The 18,493-nt window shown below is 37.7% G+C and overlaps 2 protein-coding genes across 6 annotated transcripts in view; one reads left to right on the plus strand and one right to left on the minus strand.

Moving 5' to 3' along the window:
* rg (A kinase anchor protein rugose) overlaps window positions 1-18,493 on the plus strand; it is a 165,267-nt gene that overhangs the window by 43,926 nt on the left and 102,848 nt on the right. For all 5 annotated transcript variants that reach the window (XM_089864700.1, XM_089864703.1, XM_089864701.1 and 2 more), the window contains exons 25-28: window positions 8,555-9,164; window positions 9,705-9,940; window positions 10,474-10,825; window positions 11,747-12,057. In XM_089864700.1, coding sequence (XP_089720826.1) covers window positions 8,555-9,164; window positions 9,705-9,940; window positions 10,474-10,825; window positions 11,747-12,057 — 1,509 coding nt within the window. The remainder of the gene's footprint in view (window positions 1-8,554; window positions 9,165-9,704; window positions 9,941-10,473; window positions 10,826-11,746; window positions 12,058-18,493) is intronic.
* On the minus strand, window positions 679-4,777 carry LOC149709348 (cytochrome P450 2J4-like). Its single transcript, XM_089864709.1, has 8 exons — window positions 4,487-4,777; window positions 3,901-4,025; window positions 3,734-3,840; window positions 2,632-2,939; window positions 2,467-2,573; window positions 1,897-2,152; window positions 1,430-1,617; window positions 679-936 (listed from the first exon to the last, which is right to left on the minus strand). Exons 1-8 carry the CDS (start codon window positions 4,735-4,737, stop codon window positions 764-766), a joined length of 1,515 nt encoding a protein of 504 aa, XP_089720835.1. The 5' UTR covers window positions 4,738-4,777; the 3' UTR covers window positions 679-763.

Consider the following 18,493-nt stretch of genomic DNA (forward strand, 5'->3'; position numbering starts at 1 on the left):
AGCGGGAGGGGTAATTGTAATATGATTCTTCCCAACATCAGAACTAAAACATTTGGAGTGGGCAGGGTTACTAAACCGAATCACATACACGATAAATAGTTCCCTCATCATCACTCTATCAGCGCTTAATTATTTGCCAAGGTGCGTGCGCTTGTACAGATTTTTGTCCCACGTCAAGACAATCAAGGTTTGTGGGTTGTGAGTTATAGAATTCACCCTAGCACGGTGCGATGCCCATCTGAAGTATTGATGAGCCGGAGCACAAACAAAACGGGTTTCCAAAAGTCGTATGAACCTTACTTTAAAATAGGCCAAATGGGTCAGAAAAGTTAAAGAATTTAAAATTGACCAGAAAGGTCAAGGAAAGGTAAGACATTTTTAAACTGGGTCTGGGAAATGTCATTTAATTTAATTTAATTTGGGTTGAAAATGTCATGGAAAGTTAAGGAAATTTAACAGGGTTCATAGAAACCTGGAGAAATGTCAGGGAAATAAAACGTTGACCAAAAATCGGGGAAATTTATGCTTTTTAGTTAAATTTAGAGAAGTCAGTGAAATTTGAGGGTTGAGTAGTAAGTTTGGTAAAACAATCTCTCCTGAAGCTATTATTCGAACAAATATAACTCCCTGGAAATATCGGGGAAATCATTTTTCCAGAAGTTGTATGAACACTGAATATGTTGTTTACTAAAATGAAATTTAATATTCTTAAGCAAGAATATTTTTATTAGAGATTAGAGTACATGTTTAGATTTGATTTGTATTATCGGATTTCCACTCGCACCACGGGATGAATGGCCATTTCGGTTATGGCTGTGTAGCTATCCAGAGAAACGCCTTTTTCAGATGGTAGAAATCTGAATTTTTGTAGCAATGAAGTCGTGAAAAGAAAGGTTTCAACTTCAGCCAATTTCTCCCCAGGACAAATTCGTTTACCTATAAGTGCAATTGCCAAATGTTTGTTAGCTAATAGTTTTACCTATAAGCAGAAGTATATAATACTTCTCTTCGAGAGAAGTGTACCACCACAAAGAGGGAGGGGTAATTGTAACATGATTCTTCCCACTCCCTAAAATATTTGAAGTGCGCAAGGTTACTAAACCGAATTACATACGAGATATAGTTCCCCTCATCATTGCTCTATTAGAGCTTATGGGTTTTTGTCCCACGTCAAGACAATCAAGGTTTGTGGGTTGATTGCTGAGGATTTAGTAAATACCAAACAGTAATTATAGAATTCACCCTGCACGGTGCGATAGTAACCCATCTGAAGTTTGATAAGCGGGAGAGCAAACAAAAATGGTGCCATGAGCCCGGGAAGAATCATGTTACATAACTATTGTATTAAGAGGATAGAGAGAGTCACACTTCTTCTATTATCCCCTTCTGCTATAAGTTAATTAAAATGAAGTCGCTGTTATATAATTACCATGTCCAAACGAGACGATGCGATCACGGTTTACGATGGTTTTTAAATCTTTGGATAGGAATCTTTCCGGTCGGAAATTCTCGGGGTCACCCCAGAATTCCTTGTCGTAATTAACAGCCCACAAATTGGTGAATAGGACAGTTCCCTTTTTTATCTTGAATCCGCAAAGTTCAGTGTCCTTCGAAGCCCTAAAAGAAAAATATTAAAGCATGCAAGTTCTGGCTGTGGCTTAGTTCAAACAAATGCCACTAGATGCTCCCATAATCAAGGAAGGGGTGGAGTCGACTGGCCCTCTAAGGTTAGCAAAGGCTAGTTATAGCTCCACCCCTGGACGTTAACGAGTTCTGATTGGCTCCTGCCTTTGGTAACGGTAAAAGTTGTATGTAGAAGATAAGCCTGAATGTTGGGAGTGTCATTTGCTTTAAGGCGCGGGACACTGTTCGTTGGAGGTCAAATTGTGAACTTACTGATGAGGGTCATTAACGCAGACGAGGGTTTTGTATCGGATCACTTCGTAGATAAGGGCTAGGACTAGAGGCAATTGCTCCCTGTCCTTCCACTCGACTTGCTTGTCCGTTCCTAATACTTCGATGATTTGTTTGTGTATCATGTCCTGTAAGAGTTGATGTTGCGCCAGCAGAAGTATCGTGAATTCCAGCGTGCTGCGCGTCGTCTCACCGCCCGCCATTAAGAACAATTGACTGTTACCGACCAATGTCGCCTCTACAAGTTATTCAAGACTTGTCAATACATCCTACCATAAGTTTATAAGTTATATGTTCCATAAGTATGACACTTCCTTTGCTTCGTAATGCTAGAGACTTACAGCTCGAGCTAGTTCAAGAACGACAAGCGAGGATTGACTACTAGTCTGTGCTAAACCTTTGCCAGCGCCTCAACAGGCGTCGCTTTACCTCGAATCTATGACCTACCTCACTCACTTCATGACAAGCTCTCAATTACCAGTGACAAACTTATGGAACATATCTTTTGATACGTGGTGAATGTCATAGAGACCATCATGGCCATCCCCTTACCGTTAAAAGCTGGATTACTTTTGCTTTCGTTGAGATAGTAATCCATGTAGTCTTTCTTCTCCTCGTCCGATTGGTCTCGAAGCTTTCGATGTTCGTTGACTTCTTGGCTGTAAAAGTAGACACCGATTAGGACACCTGATTCAATTACCCTGATCAATTACTTACAGCATGGCGTTATGGTGCTCTCTCATCACTTCTCTCTTTTTTGCCAGCGTTGAGCTGAGTTTTTGATAAAGTCTGTCCAAAAATGGGAAGAAAAAGACCATTCTAACTTCTTCGAAGTAACTCAGGATTGCGTGTTGAAATTTGGTCTGCATTGCCAGCATTTTGTCGCTTGGATCGTAAGTTTTCCCGTAAATTAGTGACGTGATGATATTGTTGATGGCTGGACCCAGAATGTCTCTGATGTTAACATCGTTGCCCTTTGAAGTAGCCCGTCTTTTGAAACCTTCCACACACGCCAAGATTTGTTCCTGAAAATAAAACACCCTAGCTCAAATCATATTGTAGACTTTTATAGTCGACTAGCTGTTGCCCGCGGCGTCGCTCGCGTGTAATAAGAACTTCCATCAAAATGTTATAAAGAATGGGTAGATTTTACTGATGACTAATATTTTTGTAGCACCCTAGGAGCGAAGGCACTCGGCGTTGCCCGTCAGCCCGTCGGGATGCATTTTTTATTACTTTTCACGCGGACATTATTCCATAAAGAAGGGTTTTTAAATTTCTGGCCGCCATTTAAAAAGATGGCAACAAATCGAACCATTCAGCCAGTCTACAGGTTAAAGGAAACCAGTGTACTAAATATATGTTAAATCGGTTGAAACGCGCGGACTTTGTTGCGTAGAGAATAGTTTTTATATTTCTGGGCGCCATTTATTAAGATGGCGGCGGATTGGGAAAAATCTTTCTTAGTACGCGCCTACTACTTATGAGTAACGTTCCTGCAGGTTTGGGCTGGGCGTTGATTATCAGTCAGTCAGTCAGTCAGGACTTTGATTTATATAGATATAGATATCGCAGGAGTCCATCACACCCGGAGTTAAGTACTAAAGTAAGGGTTTCGTTAGAGAGCGGGTTAAAGGGGGTTCTCTACGCGCCTAGTAGGGGATAAAACTGAGCTAAGAGGTAGAAGGATATGACGTTTGCATGCATAGTAGTGACACTACTCTATAGAGCCATCTCAGTTGTGACGACAATGCCTAGGTAAAACGTCACGGGCTATGGACTTATGTCAATATTAACAACCGAACTTGGGCTCTCTTACTTGTATGCTCTCCTCGACTTTCAACTGACTCAAGCCAACGTTGCGCAAAGTACTTGTGAAAAATCGACGGTGATCTTTCCAAGGTTGACCACTCATGTTACCAATATCTAAAGTTGGAAAAGGAACAGTTGGAAGGGTGGTCATCCAACATCGGTTTGCTAACTTACGAGGTACTTTATCGTCCCACGCGAAGAACGTTGGTGGTCTTCCGCTAAGTTCGTCCAATTTTCCCGATTCTCTGATTCCTTCAAAGTCGTTGATGACAACGGTGTCAGTCGTTCCCAACCTTAAGCTAGAAAAGTCAAACCAAAAGTATATAATACTTCTCTTCTTCGAGAGAAGTGTACCCCACTAAGTGGGAGGGATAATTGTAACATGATTCTTCCCAACATCAGATCTAAAACATTTGTAGTGCACAAGGTTACTAAACCGAATCACACACTACACCATGTAAATAGTTCCCTTATCATTACTATATCTATTTGCGAAGGCTTAACTATTTGCCAAGGCTTATGCGCTTGCGCAGATTTTTGTCCCTTATCAAGACAATCAAGGTTTGTGGGTTGAGTACAAACAGTAATTATAGAATTCACCCTAACACGGTGCGATGCCCATCTGAAGTTTGATGAGCGGGAGAGCAAACAAAAATGGTGCCATGAGCCCGGGAAGAATCATGTTACATAACTTAAGTGTTAAGAGGATAAAGAATGTCATCCTTCTTCCATTATCCCCTTCTGCTCGAACTTAATTCACCTGAATATGGGTCCGTATTTCTTGCTGAGTTCGTAATAAACTTTGTGCAAATCTTTGCCCATAATAAAGGGCAGGTATCCAACGATGGGTAATCCTCGAGGACCCGGTGGATAAGGGGGGCCTCTCCGGAAGTACGACCATATTTGGGAGGACAACAGCAATGTAATTATAAAGACCAAAGCCGTGCCGCTGTAAAGCGATTGCGATTTGAAAAGTTCCACTAAAGATTGCAGTATTTCCATGACCGCCATGGTCTCGATACAAACTCTATCTAGTGTTGTTAGAGTCTGCCAAAAATAGAGCCTTCGAAGCCTCTGAAAGTGTCTGTTTATCGCCGTAGTGATTGACGCTATCAAGACGCGAGGCTCGAGATATGATTCAAGGTTTTTTTACCATAAGTTCGTAAGATATGTTCATTCCATAAGTTTGTTAATCTCTGGTTACAAACTGGAGCTTGTAATTTTGAAGTGAGTGAGGTAGGTCATAGATTCAGGGTAAAGCGAGGGAGGCCTGGTGAGGCGCTGCTGTCAAAGGGGGCTTAGTAAAGCAGACTAAATAGGAGCTAGATGGAAGTCCTGCAAAATTAACCACCGAGTGTAGGACTTCAATTCTCCCTTCCGTCGTTCCCCTTCGATCTAGCTCGAGCTGTAAGACTCCTCTGGCATTGCAAAGTGTATATAGGAAGTGTCATACTTATGGAACATATCTTATAAGCCTATAAATTTGTGGTACTTGTTTACCAAATACGAATTTTGGGTTTATACCCAAATTGTTCATTTTTCTATTATTTTAGAGGTACAATGTGAATTTTTTTATTTTCTGGAATTTTGAAGATTTCGACATTATTCTAGAATATTTACGTTTAAAGCGAAGTCAACATAACTGATTATACCTTAGAAGAACGGCCTTTTTCTAAATATAGAAGGAATTAAATATTAAAATTAATAATAATAAATGATCTCTTATTACAATATGATAATTAATCAAGGGCTACTGCGCCGCCCGCCATTGGTTTAGTGGCGTCTGCTTAATCGAACCTACCTTACCCTTACCTCTCTGCGCCTGTGAGAATTTAACCAATCCCGTTAGGTTAAGTGGTTCGATTTAGCAGACGCCACTAAAGCAATGGCGGGTGGCGCAGTAGCCCTTGATAGTTTTTAAGACTAATTAAATGTACTAATTATCATATTGTAATTATACAAAAACGAGTTTTGCTTCGCAGTCCTTAAAAAACTGCATTTATACACAATCCGCGGCACTTTTTCAAACCCACAAAGGGCCAGAAATTAGAAATTATTTTATGTATTGCAATTTGAAATTAAGTTTAATCGATATGAGAAATTTGGTTTTAATTGCGTAGTTCAAACATTTGTTATGATTAGAAATTTTACAACAAAAACGGGTATAAATGCGGCGTTTCGAGATAAAGGGAGCTTAGATTTTCACGTATGAAATTATATAGAATCTGTTCCCCTAAAAACTTATCCCTGTCAAATAATTAAAGCGAAAAAATAGAAAATGAGCTTTTAACCTTTTAGTTTTTCAGGGTAGAAGAGATAAGAACACTTATTTCGAGTAAAATGTCGCTTTACTACTCCTGCTTTACTACTCCTAAAATGAGGTCCCTCATTCTGATTTGTGGTTTTGAAAGCAGTGTCGTATTTCAGACATTTATCATACATTCAGAAAAGGTGTTCATATGTGTGTTGTTACATCTTGTATAAGTTTTAAACTTCAATTCGAACTCGAGTCATAATAGTCCTTGATTTAGCTCTTTGTTCCGAAACGCCGCATTTATACCCGTTTTTGTTGTAAAATTTCTAATCATAACAAATGTTTGAACTACGCAATTAAAACCAAATTTCTCATATCGATTAAACTTAATTTCAAATTGCAATACATAAAATAATTTCTAATTTCTGGCCCTTTGTGGGTTTGAAAAAGTGCCGCGGATTGTGTATAAATGCAGTTTTTTAAGGACTGCGAAGCAAAACTCGTTTTTGTATAATATCTGTCCCTTTTTGGGGAGAAACGTTATTTGGGAAGAAACGTTATTTGGGAATAAATTAGTTCTGGAATAGTGAAACTCATTCGTCCAATTTTTTAAGACTAATTATATAGTATTTCACTAAATCGTAACTTGCATTCTTAAATTGGAATGGTCGGATAATACAATGCACTGTATAAAAACACACTATGCTAAATATTCGTTGAAACCATGTGAAAATTATAAAAATTCTCCAACTATTTCTTTGTGATCATTTAACGTTAGGCTTACAAAGACAAAAATTAGGCCCAAAGAGTTTTAAAAAAAATCACGTGAACTTAATTAGAGAATCAAAATGGTGAAATTAAGCGCGAGATTTGAATTGAAACTTTAATTGAAATGCAGCGCGTGCTGGCGCGTGAGCTAGCGCGTGGTTTAAAATATTTATTTTTAAAACCTATACAAAAAGGCCAAGTTAACCTTACACTACGAGAAATGAGATACTATACCTTTTCAGCCTTTGCTAGTGCTGTAAAGTTAGGCTGTGAAAAAAGTGTACCCCCTTGGTCGCGAAAATGTTTCCACCTCATAATGTTAAGCTCCATAGAGTTTAACATTACGATTTTGGATTGAGTATAAATAGAAAATCCCTGACGGGATTTTCTTAATAAGACATCATTTATTTCAATTTTAATATTTAATTCCTTTTATATTTAGAAAAAGGCGGTTCTTTTAGGGTATAATTTTATGTTACCTGAACTTTTCCTTTAAAGTGATTAAAAATTTACCCTTTTTATGAATTTTACAATGTATCCGAGGCGACTATCAAATTAACGTTAGTTATCTCTCGTAATGTTTATAATGAATGTAATTATTATATAAGCCTAGCCTAGATTATTGTACGACTGTCGTTTTGGTGTGATATGCAATCAAGGTTATATAGATATATATATCACCCGCTATAGCGTTGCAAACTGAATGTTCTTCTCAGTTGCACCAAAGAGAATATACCAAGAGGAGCAGAAACTTTGGAAATAGGGACCGGCTCTGAATTTGGAGAAACTTGTTCCGGTGTTCGCGTGACCGCCTCGTCTACTTAAAAATTACCTTTGCACGTCAACGGTCAACCCAGAGATAAACCCTTCGCCACCACCAAAAATAAGCAGTCGACATAATGTAACCAATAAAAGGCGTCGCTGCTTAGCCAATCAACAAAAAAACCGGATCTAGTTACTCCAAAACCGTGGCCGGGCTTTTCAAAAGCCTTGTGAAAGGCTAAACTTTCTGCTCCTCTAGGTATATTCTCTTTGGTTGCACAGCTGTGTAATTTATAATACATATACATATTCAAGTACATGATCTGTAAAAGTTAACCGCGTTGTTGTTGTGCTATAAAATGAAGCATAAACAAGTCCGTATAATGTTGACGGAACTTGAATAATATTTATAATGCCTTTATTCAAATGTTATTATACATTTAATCAGAAGTATATAATACTTCTCTTCTTCGATAGAAGTGTACCACCACAAAGCGGGAGGGGTAATTGTAATATGATTCTTCCCAACATCAGAACTAAAACATTTGGAGTGCGCAGGGTTACTACTAAACCGAATCACATACACGATAAATAGTTCCCTCGTCATTACTCAATTAGCGCTTAATTATTGGTGGATTTTTGTCCTACGTCCAGAAGAGGTTTGTGGGTTGTGAGTTATAGAATTCATCCCGGGGTGCGATGCCATCTGAAGTTTGATGAGCGGGAGAACAAACAAAACGGGTTTCCAAAACTAAAGTCGTATGAACAATATTTTAAAATAAGCCAAATGGGTCAGAAAGGTTAAATAATTTAAAATTGACCTGAATGGTCAGGTATTTTAAAAATAGGCCATAATTGTCACGGAAAAGTCAGTAATTTTTATAGTTAGTAAAATTGCAAAGTTGAAACATGGAAAGTTCAGTCTGAAATTCAAATTGTACATGACAACCGTACATAAGCAAATTGCACGAGTCCATATAAGTTAGTTCAATAGCGTTACTCTATCCTATCTCACATCAACGTGACATTATTTCCTTCACGAAGGTCTCACCCGAAGAAAACACGAGTGCTTTAAAGACCGAGGAATCCTCAATGTCCAGTCACAGCAGTAGCAACGTCGGTGACACGATTAACGTTAACATGAATGACGAAAACTTATCGAGAATATCCACGTCGCATCCTTACGATCCTGCCTCGACCACGCCCCATATCGAAAACATCCCAGACACGCCCGCTATACCCATTATTCCCAAAGCGATGTCCATCGAAGCGGTCAACTTGGCCACCCATAACGGACTCGGTGCCGAAGAAGTCGATCAACAGCAACAACAACTTCACCACGATCCCAATGCCTCGCTCGATACGGTTCTGCACCATACGCATCATCCGATGCACCATCATCATCATATTGCGTCATCTCATTTTCACCATCCTGGACATCATAGGACAGACGGGTTAAGGTTGTCTCTGAGCGCCACGGATGGATTCTCGTCTTTAGCTCCGTCTTCGAGGGAAGCGACGTTGACTCAAAAGTTAGAGGCGGCCTTAGGAAGCGTTTGTCCGCTACTCAGGGAGATTATGGTGGATTTTGCCCCCTTCCTTTCAAGAACGCTTGTCGGGTCTCATGGTCAAGAACTCCTCATGGAAGGCAAAGGTTAGTTCTTTGTTTCTAATTTAAGAGTATGGCTGAAAATGGGATTAATTGTTACTAAGCCTTGTCTTTAGCATATGCGTTAAGCTAAGGCCTAATAATCTTTAAGCCTTTTCGTTTTCGTCGGAAATAAGCTAAGGATTAACTATCTCTAGGCCTTGTCAGTAGCATCGGGAATAAGCTAAGGCCTAACAATCGCTAGCTCTTGTCTTAGCAACGGGGAAGGGATCTAAGCCTTTTCTTTAGAATCGATAATAAAGTAAGGCTTAAAACTCGTCAGGCCACGTCGGGGATAAACTTGGTCTTAATCAAGTCCCTAAGCCTTGTCTATAGTATCGGGAATAAGGTAAAACTCAACAAAGGCTAAGCCTTGTCATTAGCATCGGGAATAAGCTAAGGCCTTGGATTAAATACAACTGCGTACAAAAACGACGTTGTATTAAATTCAAGCTAAGTCCTAACAATCGCTAAGCCTTGTCATTAGCATCGGAAATAAGTTACGTTTTAACACTCACAGTTATGTTTTTATTTTAATTATTATAGGTCTGAGTACTTTTAAGAATAGCAGCTCGGTGGTGGAATTGGTGATGCTACTGTGCTCTCAGGAGTGGCAGAACTCCTTGCAGAAGCACGCTGGTCTAGCATTCATTGAGCTGATTAACGAAGGTCGCCTCTTGTCTCACGCCATGAAGGATCATATTGTCAGAGTTGCCAATGAAGCGGAGTTTATCCTGAATAGGATGAGGGCTGATGATGTACTTAAACACGCTGATTTTGAGGTCAGTTAAAAGCTCTTTTATTTGTAGGCTGCCTGTTGAAAAACCATGTTAAAACCATTTTGGAATGTGTAACAAAGGTTGCGACAAACAGGGGCCTAGTAATTAAGCACAATGTTCATAAACATACCCTCCATAGGAATAGCATTACACCCAACTTTGGAGGCTCATAACTCAGGCTCTACTAGAGATACGGGGATGTCCTTTGAGTATGTTATAGGTCTATTTGCCCCCCATCCAACCATACTAAAAACTTAGGGTTGCGACAAACAGGCGCCGAGTAATTAAGCAAAATGTTCATAAACATACCCTCCATAGGAATAGCATTACACCCAACTTTGGAGGCTCATAACTCTGGTTCTACTAGAGATACGGGGATGTCCTTAGAGTACGTTATAGCCCTATTTGCCCCCCATTGAACCATACTAAAAACTTAGGGTTGCGACAAACAGGGGCCGAGTAATTAAGGAAAATGTTCATGAAGTTACCCCCCCTTCAAAGTATTTAAGCCTATTTTTTGTTGGTCTATTCTTTAGTCATTATGCGCCCAATCGACTGTCGAACGTAAAGAGGAAGAAAAAATGTGCGATCATTTGATCACGGCTTCTCGACGTCGCGATTCGGTGACCGCTAGCAAACTGGTGGAGAAAGTCTTGAACATTCTCAACAACAAACACGGCGCTTGGGGAAGCTCAACTAACAACAATAACAATAATACAACCATCACCAACGCTAACTTGCAGAATCGAATTTACGGTCAAGTTGAGAAAAAGGAGTTCTTGAGACTCGACTCCTGGGAAGATGACGCCAGGAGACGGAAGAGATTCGTTCAGAATCCCAATGGCTCCAATCATCCCGAAGCCACTCTCAAAGCTGCCATTGAACATGGTAAGATGGCCCTGCTTTAATTACCTACTTGTTTGGGTTTGGGGAAGATAGTTTATTGGCCTCTAGTCAGAGGTGCAACATCACCAGGTGGCAAATGTCCACTTTAGCTTGGCCAGTTTAAAAATTAAATGCTTGGGGGTCTACCGGCCCTGTGGTCACAAAAACCACCTTAACTTGTTAGCACGCACAAGAGTAGATCCCCTTGGTCCCCAAGCAGAAAGAAAATTATAGGAAATAGCTTTGAACCTGCTAACGTTTTAAACTGACTTGGTACAGTGAAAACCGTTTTTTGCCATATTTTACAATTTAATTAATTTAACATACTTAGACTTAATTGTTTTTGATGAAACTTAAAAAAGGCACACCTTTAATGTTCACTTGTTAATTTAAAATTATTCCTAAACGTAACTTCGATGTAGTTTTTAAGTTATTCGATGCGATGGACCACCAAAGACCCCATGCTTTTTCTATGGCAAATGTCCACTTTAAAAATTAGCTTGGCCAGTTTAAAAATTAAATACTTGGGGGTCTTCCGGCCCTGTGGCCACAAAAACCACCTTAACTTGTTAGCGCGCACAAGACTAGGTCCCCTTGGTTTTCAAGCAGCGCAAATATTGGATGAAATAGCTTTAAACCTGCTAACGTTTTAAACTGACTTGGTACAGGGAAAACCGTTTTTGTCATATTTTACAATTTAATTTAATTAACATACTTAGACTTAATTGTTTTTGATGAAACTTTGAAAAGGCACACCTTTAATAGTTACTTGTTAATTTAAAATTATTCCGAAACGTAACTTCGCTGTAGTTTCTAAGTTATTCGATGCGATGGACCACCAAAAACCCCATGCATTTTCTATGGGAAATTTAGCGAAAAATTGCCTACATACCCTCTTGAAATTTTTCGTTATTCTGGTTGAAGGCGCTCCTGAAGACGCAATTCTGCAAGCCCGCGAAGAGTTCCATAAGCACTTGGCTCTAACACGCCGTCAGCAACAACAACAGCAACAGCAACACCAGCAACAATTGCAAAGTTCCGATTTGTTGGACGATAGTGATTTCTGGGAGGATAAAGACTTGGAATCTGAATTGGCTGGACCCATTAGTTTCAGTACAAAGTGTAGCCTGGTCTTACCCGGAGTTGTCGCACCAGGAATGCTCTCCGTTACCCAAGCTGAAATGCTTTTCGAAGTCGACGAAGAAGATCCTGACTACAAGAAACTCGACAATGAGGTCTGTGAACATAATTTTTTCTTGCTTGTGATTGGTTCATTTTCTTCAGTGTTTATGGTACCGTAAGTCTGTTATCTGACAGGGCTATCTCAGTTTTGACGTCAGTGCCAAGGCTTAGCTTTTGTCCGTGTTTGGTACATCTTTAGTTCTACGAACAATTAGCATAGGTGACGTCACACTAAGGTTTCTGACATAGCTCTATAGCCCCCTCTATGTGACACGATAAAAACGCGATAAATAAGTTTGATGACGTAATTGTTAAAGTGCAAGTCTCATTTAAAATGCAATTGTTTTTTGTATATCTAACGTTGATAAAATGATTGACACATTATTATTGTATTTATACCTGCTAAGTAATAGACACGATGTTTATTTTAGTTTTTGAATTTTTTTCTAATCAAATGAGACTTGCCCTTTAAATGTATTAAGTAACTTACAGGATCGTTACTTATAGACTTATGGTACCGTAAGTGCATGTTTTTGAATTAAAAGTACCACTTGCTTAATTATCTATATAAACAAATATTTAAGCTTAATTGGTATTTTTAAGAAAATAGTGATTATTCCACTTAAGGTAAGTGAAATTATTTTCGTTTGTTATTTTAAAACTTAAATTACCAACGCGGTATGGTATTTATAATGTACACATAGATTCCGGGTAACTTACTTACGAGTACATATATTTAATCATACTAATTTAAAAAAAAATACTTAACCACGTGACGACCATAATTTCCCTTTAAAATACCGAAACCACAATTTTGAGTTTTTGAAAAATTAACCTCGCGGTTCCTTTTTGTGTTTCCCCGCTGTATTTTTCAACGGAGGTGGTCGAAATTTTGAAATTTAAGGAATGTCCCTTTTGTGGTCGACTGTGCCCTCCCACAAACGCCCCAAAACCATTGATGTACACCCTGTATAACGTTTTAGTTCGTAGTTACGTTTAATTTATTAACTCTTTAAAATTAACTATTAAGGTAAGAGCAAAACCGCAACTTTTTTAACCTTCAATAATGAGGTTTTTTCTTTTATAAATTTTAACAGGAATACATACAGCTAATTAGAATTATTGCGTACCCATATATCTCACGGTAATTTCTATGCAGGTTTTGTGGGCGGGGCTTGATTACTTACTATCCGTTACGCCTCATAATTCTGATGGCGTCTTAATTTTAACTAGAGCTCGGCATTTTCGATCAATTATCCACAAATTGGTGGATAACCGATTATTTATAAACAAATTTGTGGATTATAATACGATTTAACATGTAAGTTCTGTGGATAATTTTCGGGTATGGATAAAGATAAAATAAAGTGGATAATTGATCGAAAATGCCGAGCTCTAATTTTAACTGTGAGTTCATTGGTTGTTAGCATGCGAGTTCCTAGGGACGCGCAAGTTGCAACACGCAGCGAGATAAATTATTAATTCGCGAGGTGAAATTCGTCATACATAATGATTAGTCTAGCTAGCTCCTCCCACAAACTCCCCTAGATACGTTGAGAGAAAATGGATTCATGGTTCCTAGTAGCTGTATGTATTCCTGCTTGGGGGTGATAAATTGGCCATCCCGTTTTCTCATTTCGTTTTGAACTAAAGTTCTAGAATTTGTAATGAACTGCGTATTACATCAAACAATTTGTCGTCTGCTCTTTGAAATATAGACCCGACCTAACTGGGTTGTTTTTTGAAGGTAAAAGTTAAGTTCCCGTTTCAGGCCTAGATGTGTTTTATTTTAGTTTTGGTTTGTGGGACTGGACTGTATGTAGGTAAATGAAGTATTGATCTTTGTACACAGCAGAAGTTCATAACTTACCTTCGAAGATAAGTTACGACACAGTCATAGCATAACTAATAAATTAGCTGAAAGTATGTCTCGTCTTGTTGCTGTAATGCTAAGTTTATTAATGCAAATGTCGGGTCCAGCGCGCCCCTAACATGTTGGCTAATCTTCTTGGCACATTTTTTACCGTTGCTAAAGGCAGGAACCAATCGGAACTCATTAACTTCGAGGGCGGGGATAAAACTAGCCTTTGCTAATCTTAGAGGTCCAATCAACTCCTCCCCTCGATTGTGGGAGCATCTAGTGGCATTTGTTTGTACTAAACCACAAATACGGGTATGGTTTTTCACTGAAAACTTCAACATTTACAAGTTGGGAAATTTTAAAGAGTTTATACGTGCTGTCTCTGCCATACTTGTTGTTGTTAGGTTATTTATGGTCATAGGGGATTTTTCCGGGGACAAAAACCTCTGTTTTGAAGGGGCGCACCTGGCCACGTGACAGCGTATCCTCTACACTTTAAATTTGGGTTCATTGTTTAGTTAGATGTCAGTTACTGAAAACCGACCCCTAAGCTATAATTACTCATTTAGCAATTAACATATTATCATGCCCGAAAAATCGCCAGCTAGAAATTTTATATATTTTTCTTTTTCCTTTACTGTCATGTTCAAAACAATTTAATATCGCTTCACCATACTTAATTTATCGTGAAGAGAAGGTACTATTGTTAAGCACTTTGTTTAGCAGTGTTTTGGCAATAAATAGCTTTGCAGATCTAAGATCTGGATCCTTGAAGTTGCAGAAATTTTGATTTACGTCCTCGAAGCTGTGATTATTCTGAATTGCGTCCTTGAAGTTGTAGGCATTCTAAAGTGCGTCTTTGAAGTTGTGATTATTCTGAATTGCGTCCTTGAAGTTGTAGGCATTCTAAAGTGCGTCGTTGAAGTTGTAGGCATTCTAAAGTGCGTCTTTGAAGTTGTGATTATTCTGGATTGCGTCCTTGAAGTTGTGATTATTCTGGATTGCGTCCTTGAAGTTGTGGATATTCTAAATTTCGTCCTTGAAGTTGTGGATATTCTAAATTTCGTCCTTGAAGTTGTGGATATTCTAAATTTCGTCCTTGAAGTTGTGGATATTCTAAATTTCGTCCTTGAAGTTGTCGATATTCTAAATTACGTCTTTGAAGTTGTCGATATTCTAAATTACGTCTTTGAAGTTGTCGATATTCTAAATTACGTCTTTGAAGTTGTCGATATTCTAAATTACGTCTTTGAAGTTGTCGATATTCTAAATTACGTCCTTGAAGTTGTTGATATTCTAAATTACGTCCTTGAAGTTGTTGATATTCTAAATTACGTCCTTGAAGTTGTCGATATTCTAAATTACGTCCTTGAAGTTGTCGATATTCTAAATTACGTCCTTGAAGTTGTCGGCATTCTAAATTACGTCATTGAAGTTGTCGGCATTCTAAATTACGTCCTTGAAGTTGTCGGCATTCTAAATTACGTCTTTGAAGTTGTCGGCATTCTAAATTACGTCTTTGAAGTTGTCGGCATTCTAAATTACGTCTTTGAAGTTGTCGGCATTCTAAATTACGTCTTTGAAGTTGTCGGCATTCTAAATTACGTCTTTGAAGTTGTCGGCATTCTAAATTACGTCTTTGAAGTTGTCGGCATTCTAAATTACGTCTTTGAAGTTGTCGGCATTCTAAATTACGTCTTTGAAGTTGTCGGCATTCTAAATTAAAATTAGCTTTTTAAAAGTGAAACACAAACCTAAACACCGTTTACACGTCTTGTTTTAAGTATGTAAATCATACCAGGGGCTGTAGTCAGGTGTAGCATCAAAATTTGCAAAACCTATAAAGGTACTATAAAAAAAAACATTTTTTATAAAAACAGTTTGATAGATATTCTCGGGTAGATTACAGGCGTTCGGCAGTAGTAGTGTTTGGATTTTAACATTTTAACAGTGATGTAAAAGGAGAAAGAAAACCAACAAAGTGACGTATAAATTGGTGGGGGCGTGGTCCGGACGTCGACACGCACGCCAGCGCCCTCTAATTAAACGGTGCGCCAATCCGTAAATCTGCGACTCCGTTTCAAACCAATTTCTCAGCCCTCAAGCGAGCAAGCCAAGCTCTCTTCGGAGATGAACGAATTTTTTTGTAATGATAACATTTCATAAGTCTAACTCTAAGTTAGTACCGTGGATGTTTCAAATCCCATAGGAGAGTGATTTCTTTGTTGATACACTTCTATGCATTTAATTGTACACTTTTGATAGATAAAGGTTCAATAACGTTCTTTGGTTGAAGACTGTTGAATAACTTTGTTTTAGTTGACAGTGTTTGGGCGCCTATAGACCTCATGTTCTGGTGACCTTTTCCACTCAATTTGACCCAACGGACACGCCCTTTTATTTATGGCATACTTATCAGAAACATTCTGTGAACAGTATATTATCATTGGTATGCAAGAGCTAACTTACTTCTGATATTGATCGTATACTTTTAAGATATCACATCTTCTGTTAAAGATGATGAGATACCGTAATTTTGAAAATGATTTAGAATCGCATTTTCATAGCACAAGCTTTGATCTAATTTCCGTTCGGTAATTTATTAAATACCGCCGTAACCTGCCGGTAATTTATTAAATACCGCCGTAACCTGCCGGTAATTTATTAAATACCGCCGTAACTTGCCGGTAATTTATTAAATACCGCCGTAACTTGCCGGTAATTTATTAAATACCGCCGTAACTTGCCGGTAATTTATTAAATACCGCCGTAACTTGCTGGTAATTTATTAAATACCGCCGTAACTTGCCGGTAATTTATTAAATACCGCCGTAACTTGCCGGTAATTTATTAAATACCGCCGTAACTTGCCGGTAATTTATTAAATACCGCCGTAACTTGCCGGTAATTTATTAAATACCGCCGTAACTAGCCGGTAATTTATTAAATACCGCCGTAACTTGCCGGTAATTTATTAAATACCGCCGTAACTAGCCGGTAATTTATTAAATACCGCCGTAACTTGCCGGTAATTTATTAAATACCGCCGTAACTTGCCGGTAATTTATTAAATACCGCCGTAACTTGCCGGTAATTTATTAAATACCGCCGTAGCTTGCCCGTAATTTATTAAATACCGTCGTAACTTGCCGGTAATTTGCGAAGTACAGTCGTAAATTACTGGTAATTTACCTAATACCGCCTACATCCTAAACTAGGCGTAAAGCCCTTAAAAAATAAATTACCGACAGAACAGTAAATTAATTTTACCCAAAAATTTGGTAATTTATCGTTAATTACCGTTATAAACATTACCTTAATTTCTAGCCACGGGACCCTGTTCCCCATTTGCAATATCTTAAAACACCCTGGCAAGTTTAGCAAGTATAATATTAATAAGAAAGTGAACTTTGGTCAAATTAAAACCATATATTGCTTTTCAAAATTTTCACTTAATCATTCTGTTGTTATTCAAATGCCATTTTTAAACTAAAGTTAAGTAAAAGAACCTCATTTTTTTTTTAAAGATAATTATTTATGGACAGGCAGGCATTTTTTTGGCTGACTAATGGGCAAAATTACATAGAAAAATGAGCCTAAAATGAATTATGTAAACAGCAGATCGTTTAAAGGGATATGGTTCCACAATATATGCCCATCACCCACCTCACCCCCCCCCCCAAACCAGGGGGTCTCTCTCTACTAAGTTTTAAAGCCCACATGCCATCATTTATAAAGAGTTTAAAAAAATGTTGGTGAATCAAGTGTTACTTCAATTTTAAAGTATTAAATTTTTTTGTATCAGTGAAAAATGTTTTTTGGAAAATATTTATTTTAGTTAAATATATTGGAAAATATTTATTTTAGTTAAATATATTGGAAAATATTTATTTTAGTTAAATATATTGGAAAATATTTATTTTAGTTAAATATATTGGAAAATATTTATTTTAGTTAAATATATTGGAAAATATTTATTTTAGTTAAATATATTGGAAAATATTTATTTTAGTTAAATATATTGGAAAATATTTATTTTAGTTAAATATATTGGAAAATATTTATTTTAGTTAAATATTTAGAGAAAATATTTATTTTAGTTAAATATTTAGAGAAAATATTTATTTTAGTTAAATATTTAGAGAAAATATTTATTTTAGTAAAATCTTTAGGGAAAGTGTTTTAGTAAGATCTTTAGGGAAAATGTTTTTAATAAAATCTTTAGGGAAAATAGTTTTAGTAAAATCTTAAGGGAAAGTAGTTTTAGTAAAATATTCAAAACTAAAGTTAGAAACTTATAATAATCATACAATTTCACTCGGATAATAGACCCTTGAGCTTTTAATCGCAGTCCTTTGTGTATCGAACATCATTAAAGCAGGCATCGGCAAGTGAATAAAAATTATTTGAAATACGACGCAGTCATCACGTGACGCCAAGATACAAAGACTCCCCATGGAGTAGAACTGATGTAACGACAAAATTTATTATTTCACCCTCCCTTGAATAAATCTTATTATTCCATCTTCCCTTTAAGAAAACCCCTCGAAGGCAAGGTAAAGCGCTGGTCGCACACCTGCATTCGATGGGTATATTCAAATTTTCCCAGTGGAACGTCAATGGCCATG

This window comes from Phalangium opilio, unplaced genomic scaffold (genome assembly GCF_054372755.1).
Source record: "Phalangium opilio isolate 3A_F unplaced genomic scaffold, DU_Popi_V2 ptg000013l_1, whole genome shotgun sequence".
Lineage (NCBI taxonomy): Eukaryota > Metazoa > Arthropoda > Arachnida > Opiliones > Phalangiidae > Phalangium > Phalangium opilio.

Bases quoted from the DNA above. Each gene is read 5' to 3' on its own strand.
- LOC149709348 (XM_089864709.1), bottom strand. From the start codon at position 4,737: ATGGCGGTCATGGAAATACTGCAATCTTTAGTGGAACTTTTCAAATCG. The intron at 2,574-2,631 runs GTAAGTAATTGA...CTACTTTTACAG, and splicing joins GAGCACCATAACGCCATGCT to CCAAGAAGTCAACGAACATC. The intron at 2,153-2,466 runs GTAAGGGGATGG...AATAACTTGTAG, and splicing joins AAGTAATCCAGCTTTTAACG to AGGCGACATTGGTCGGTAAC.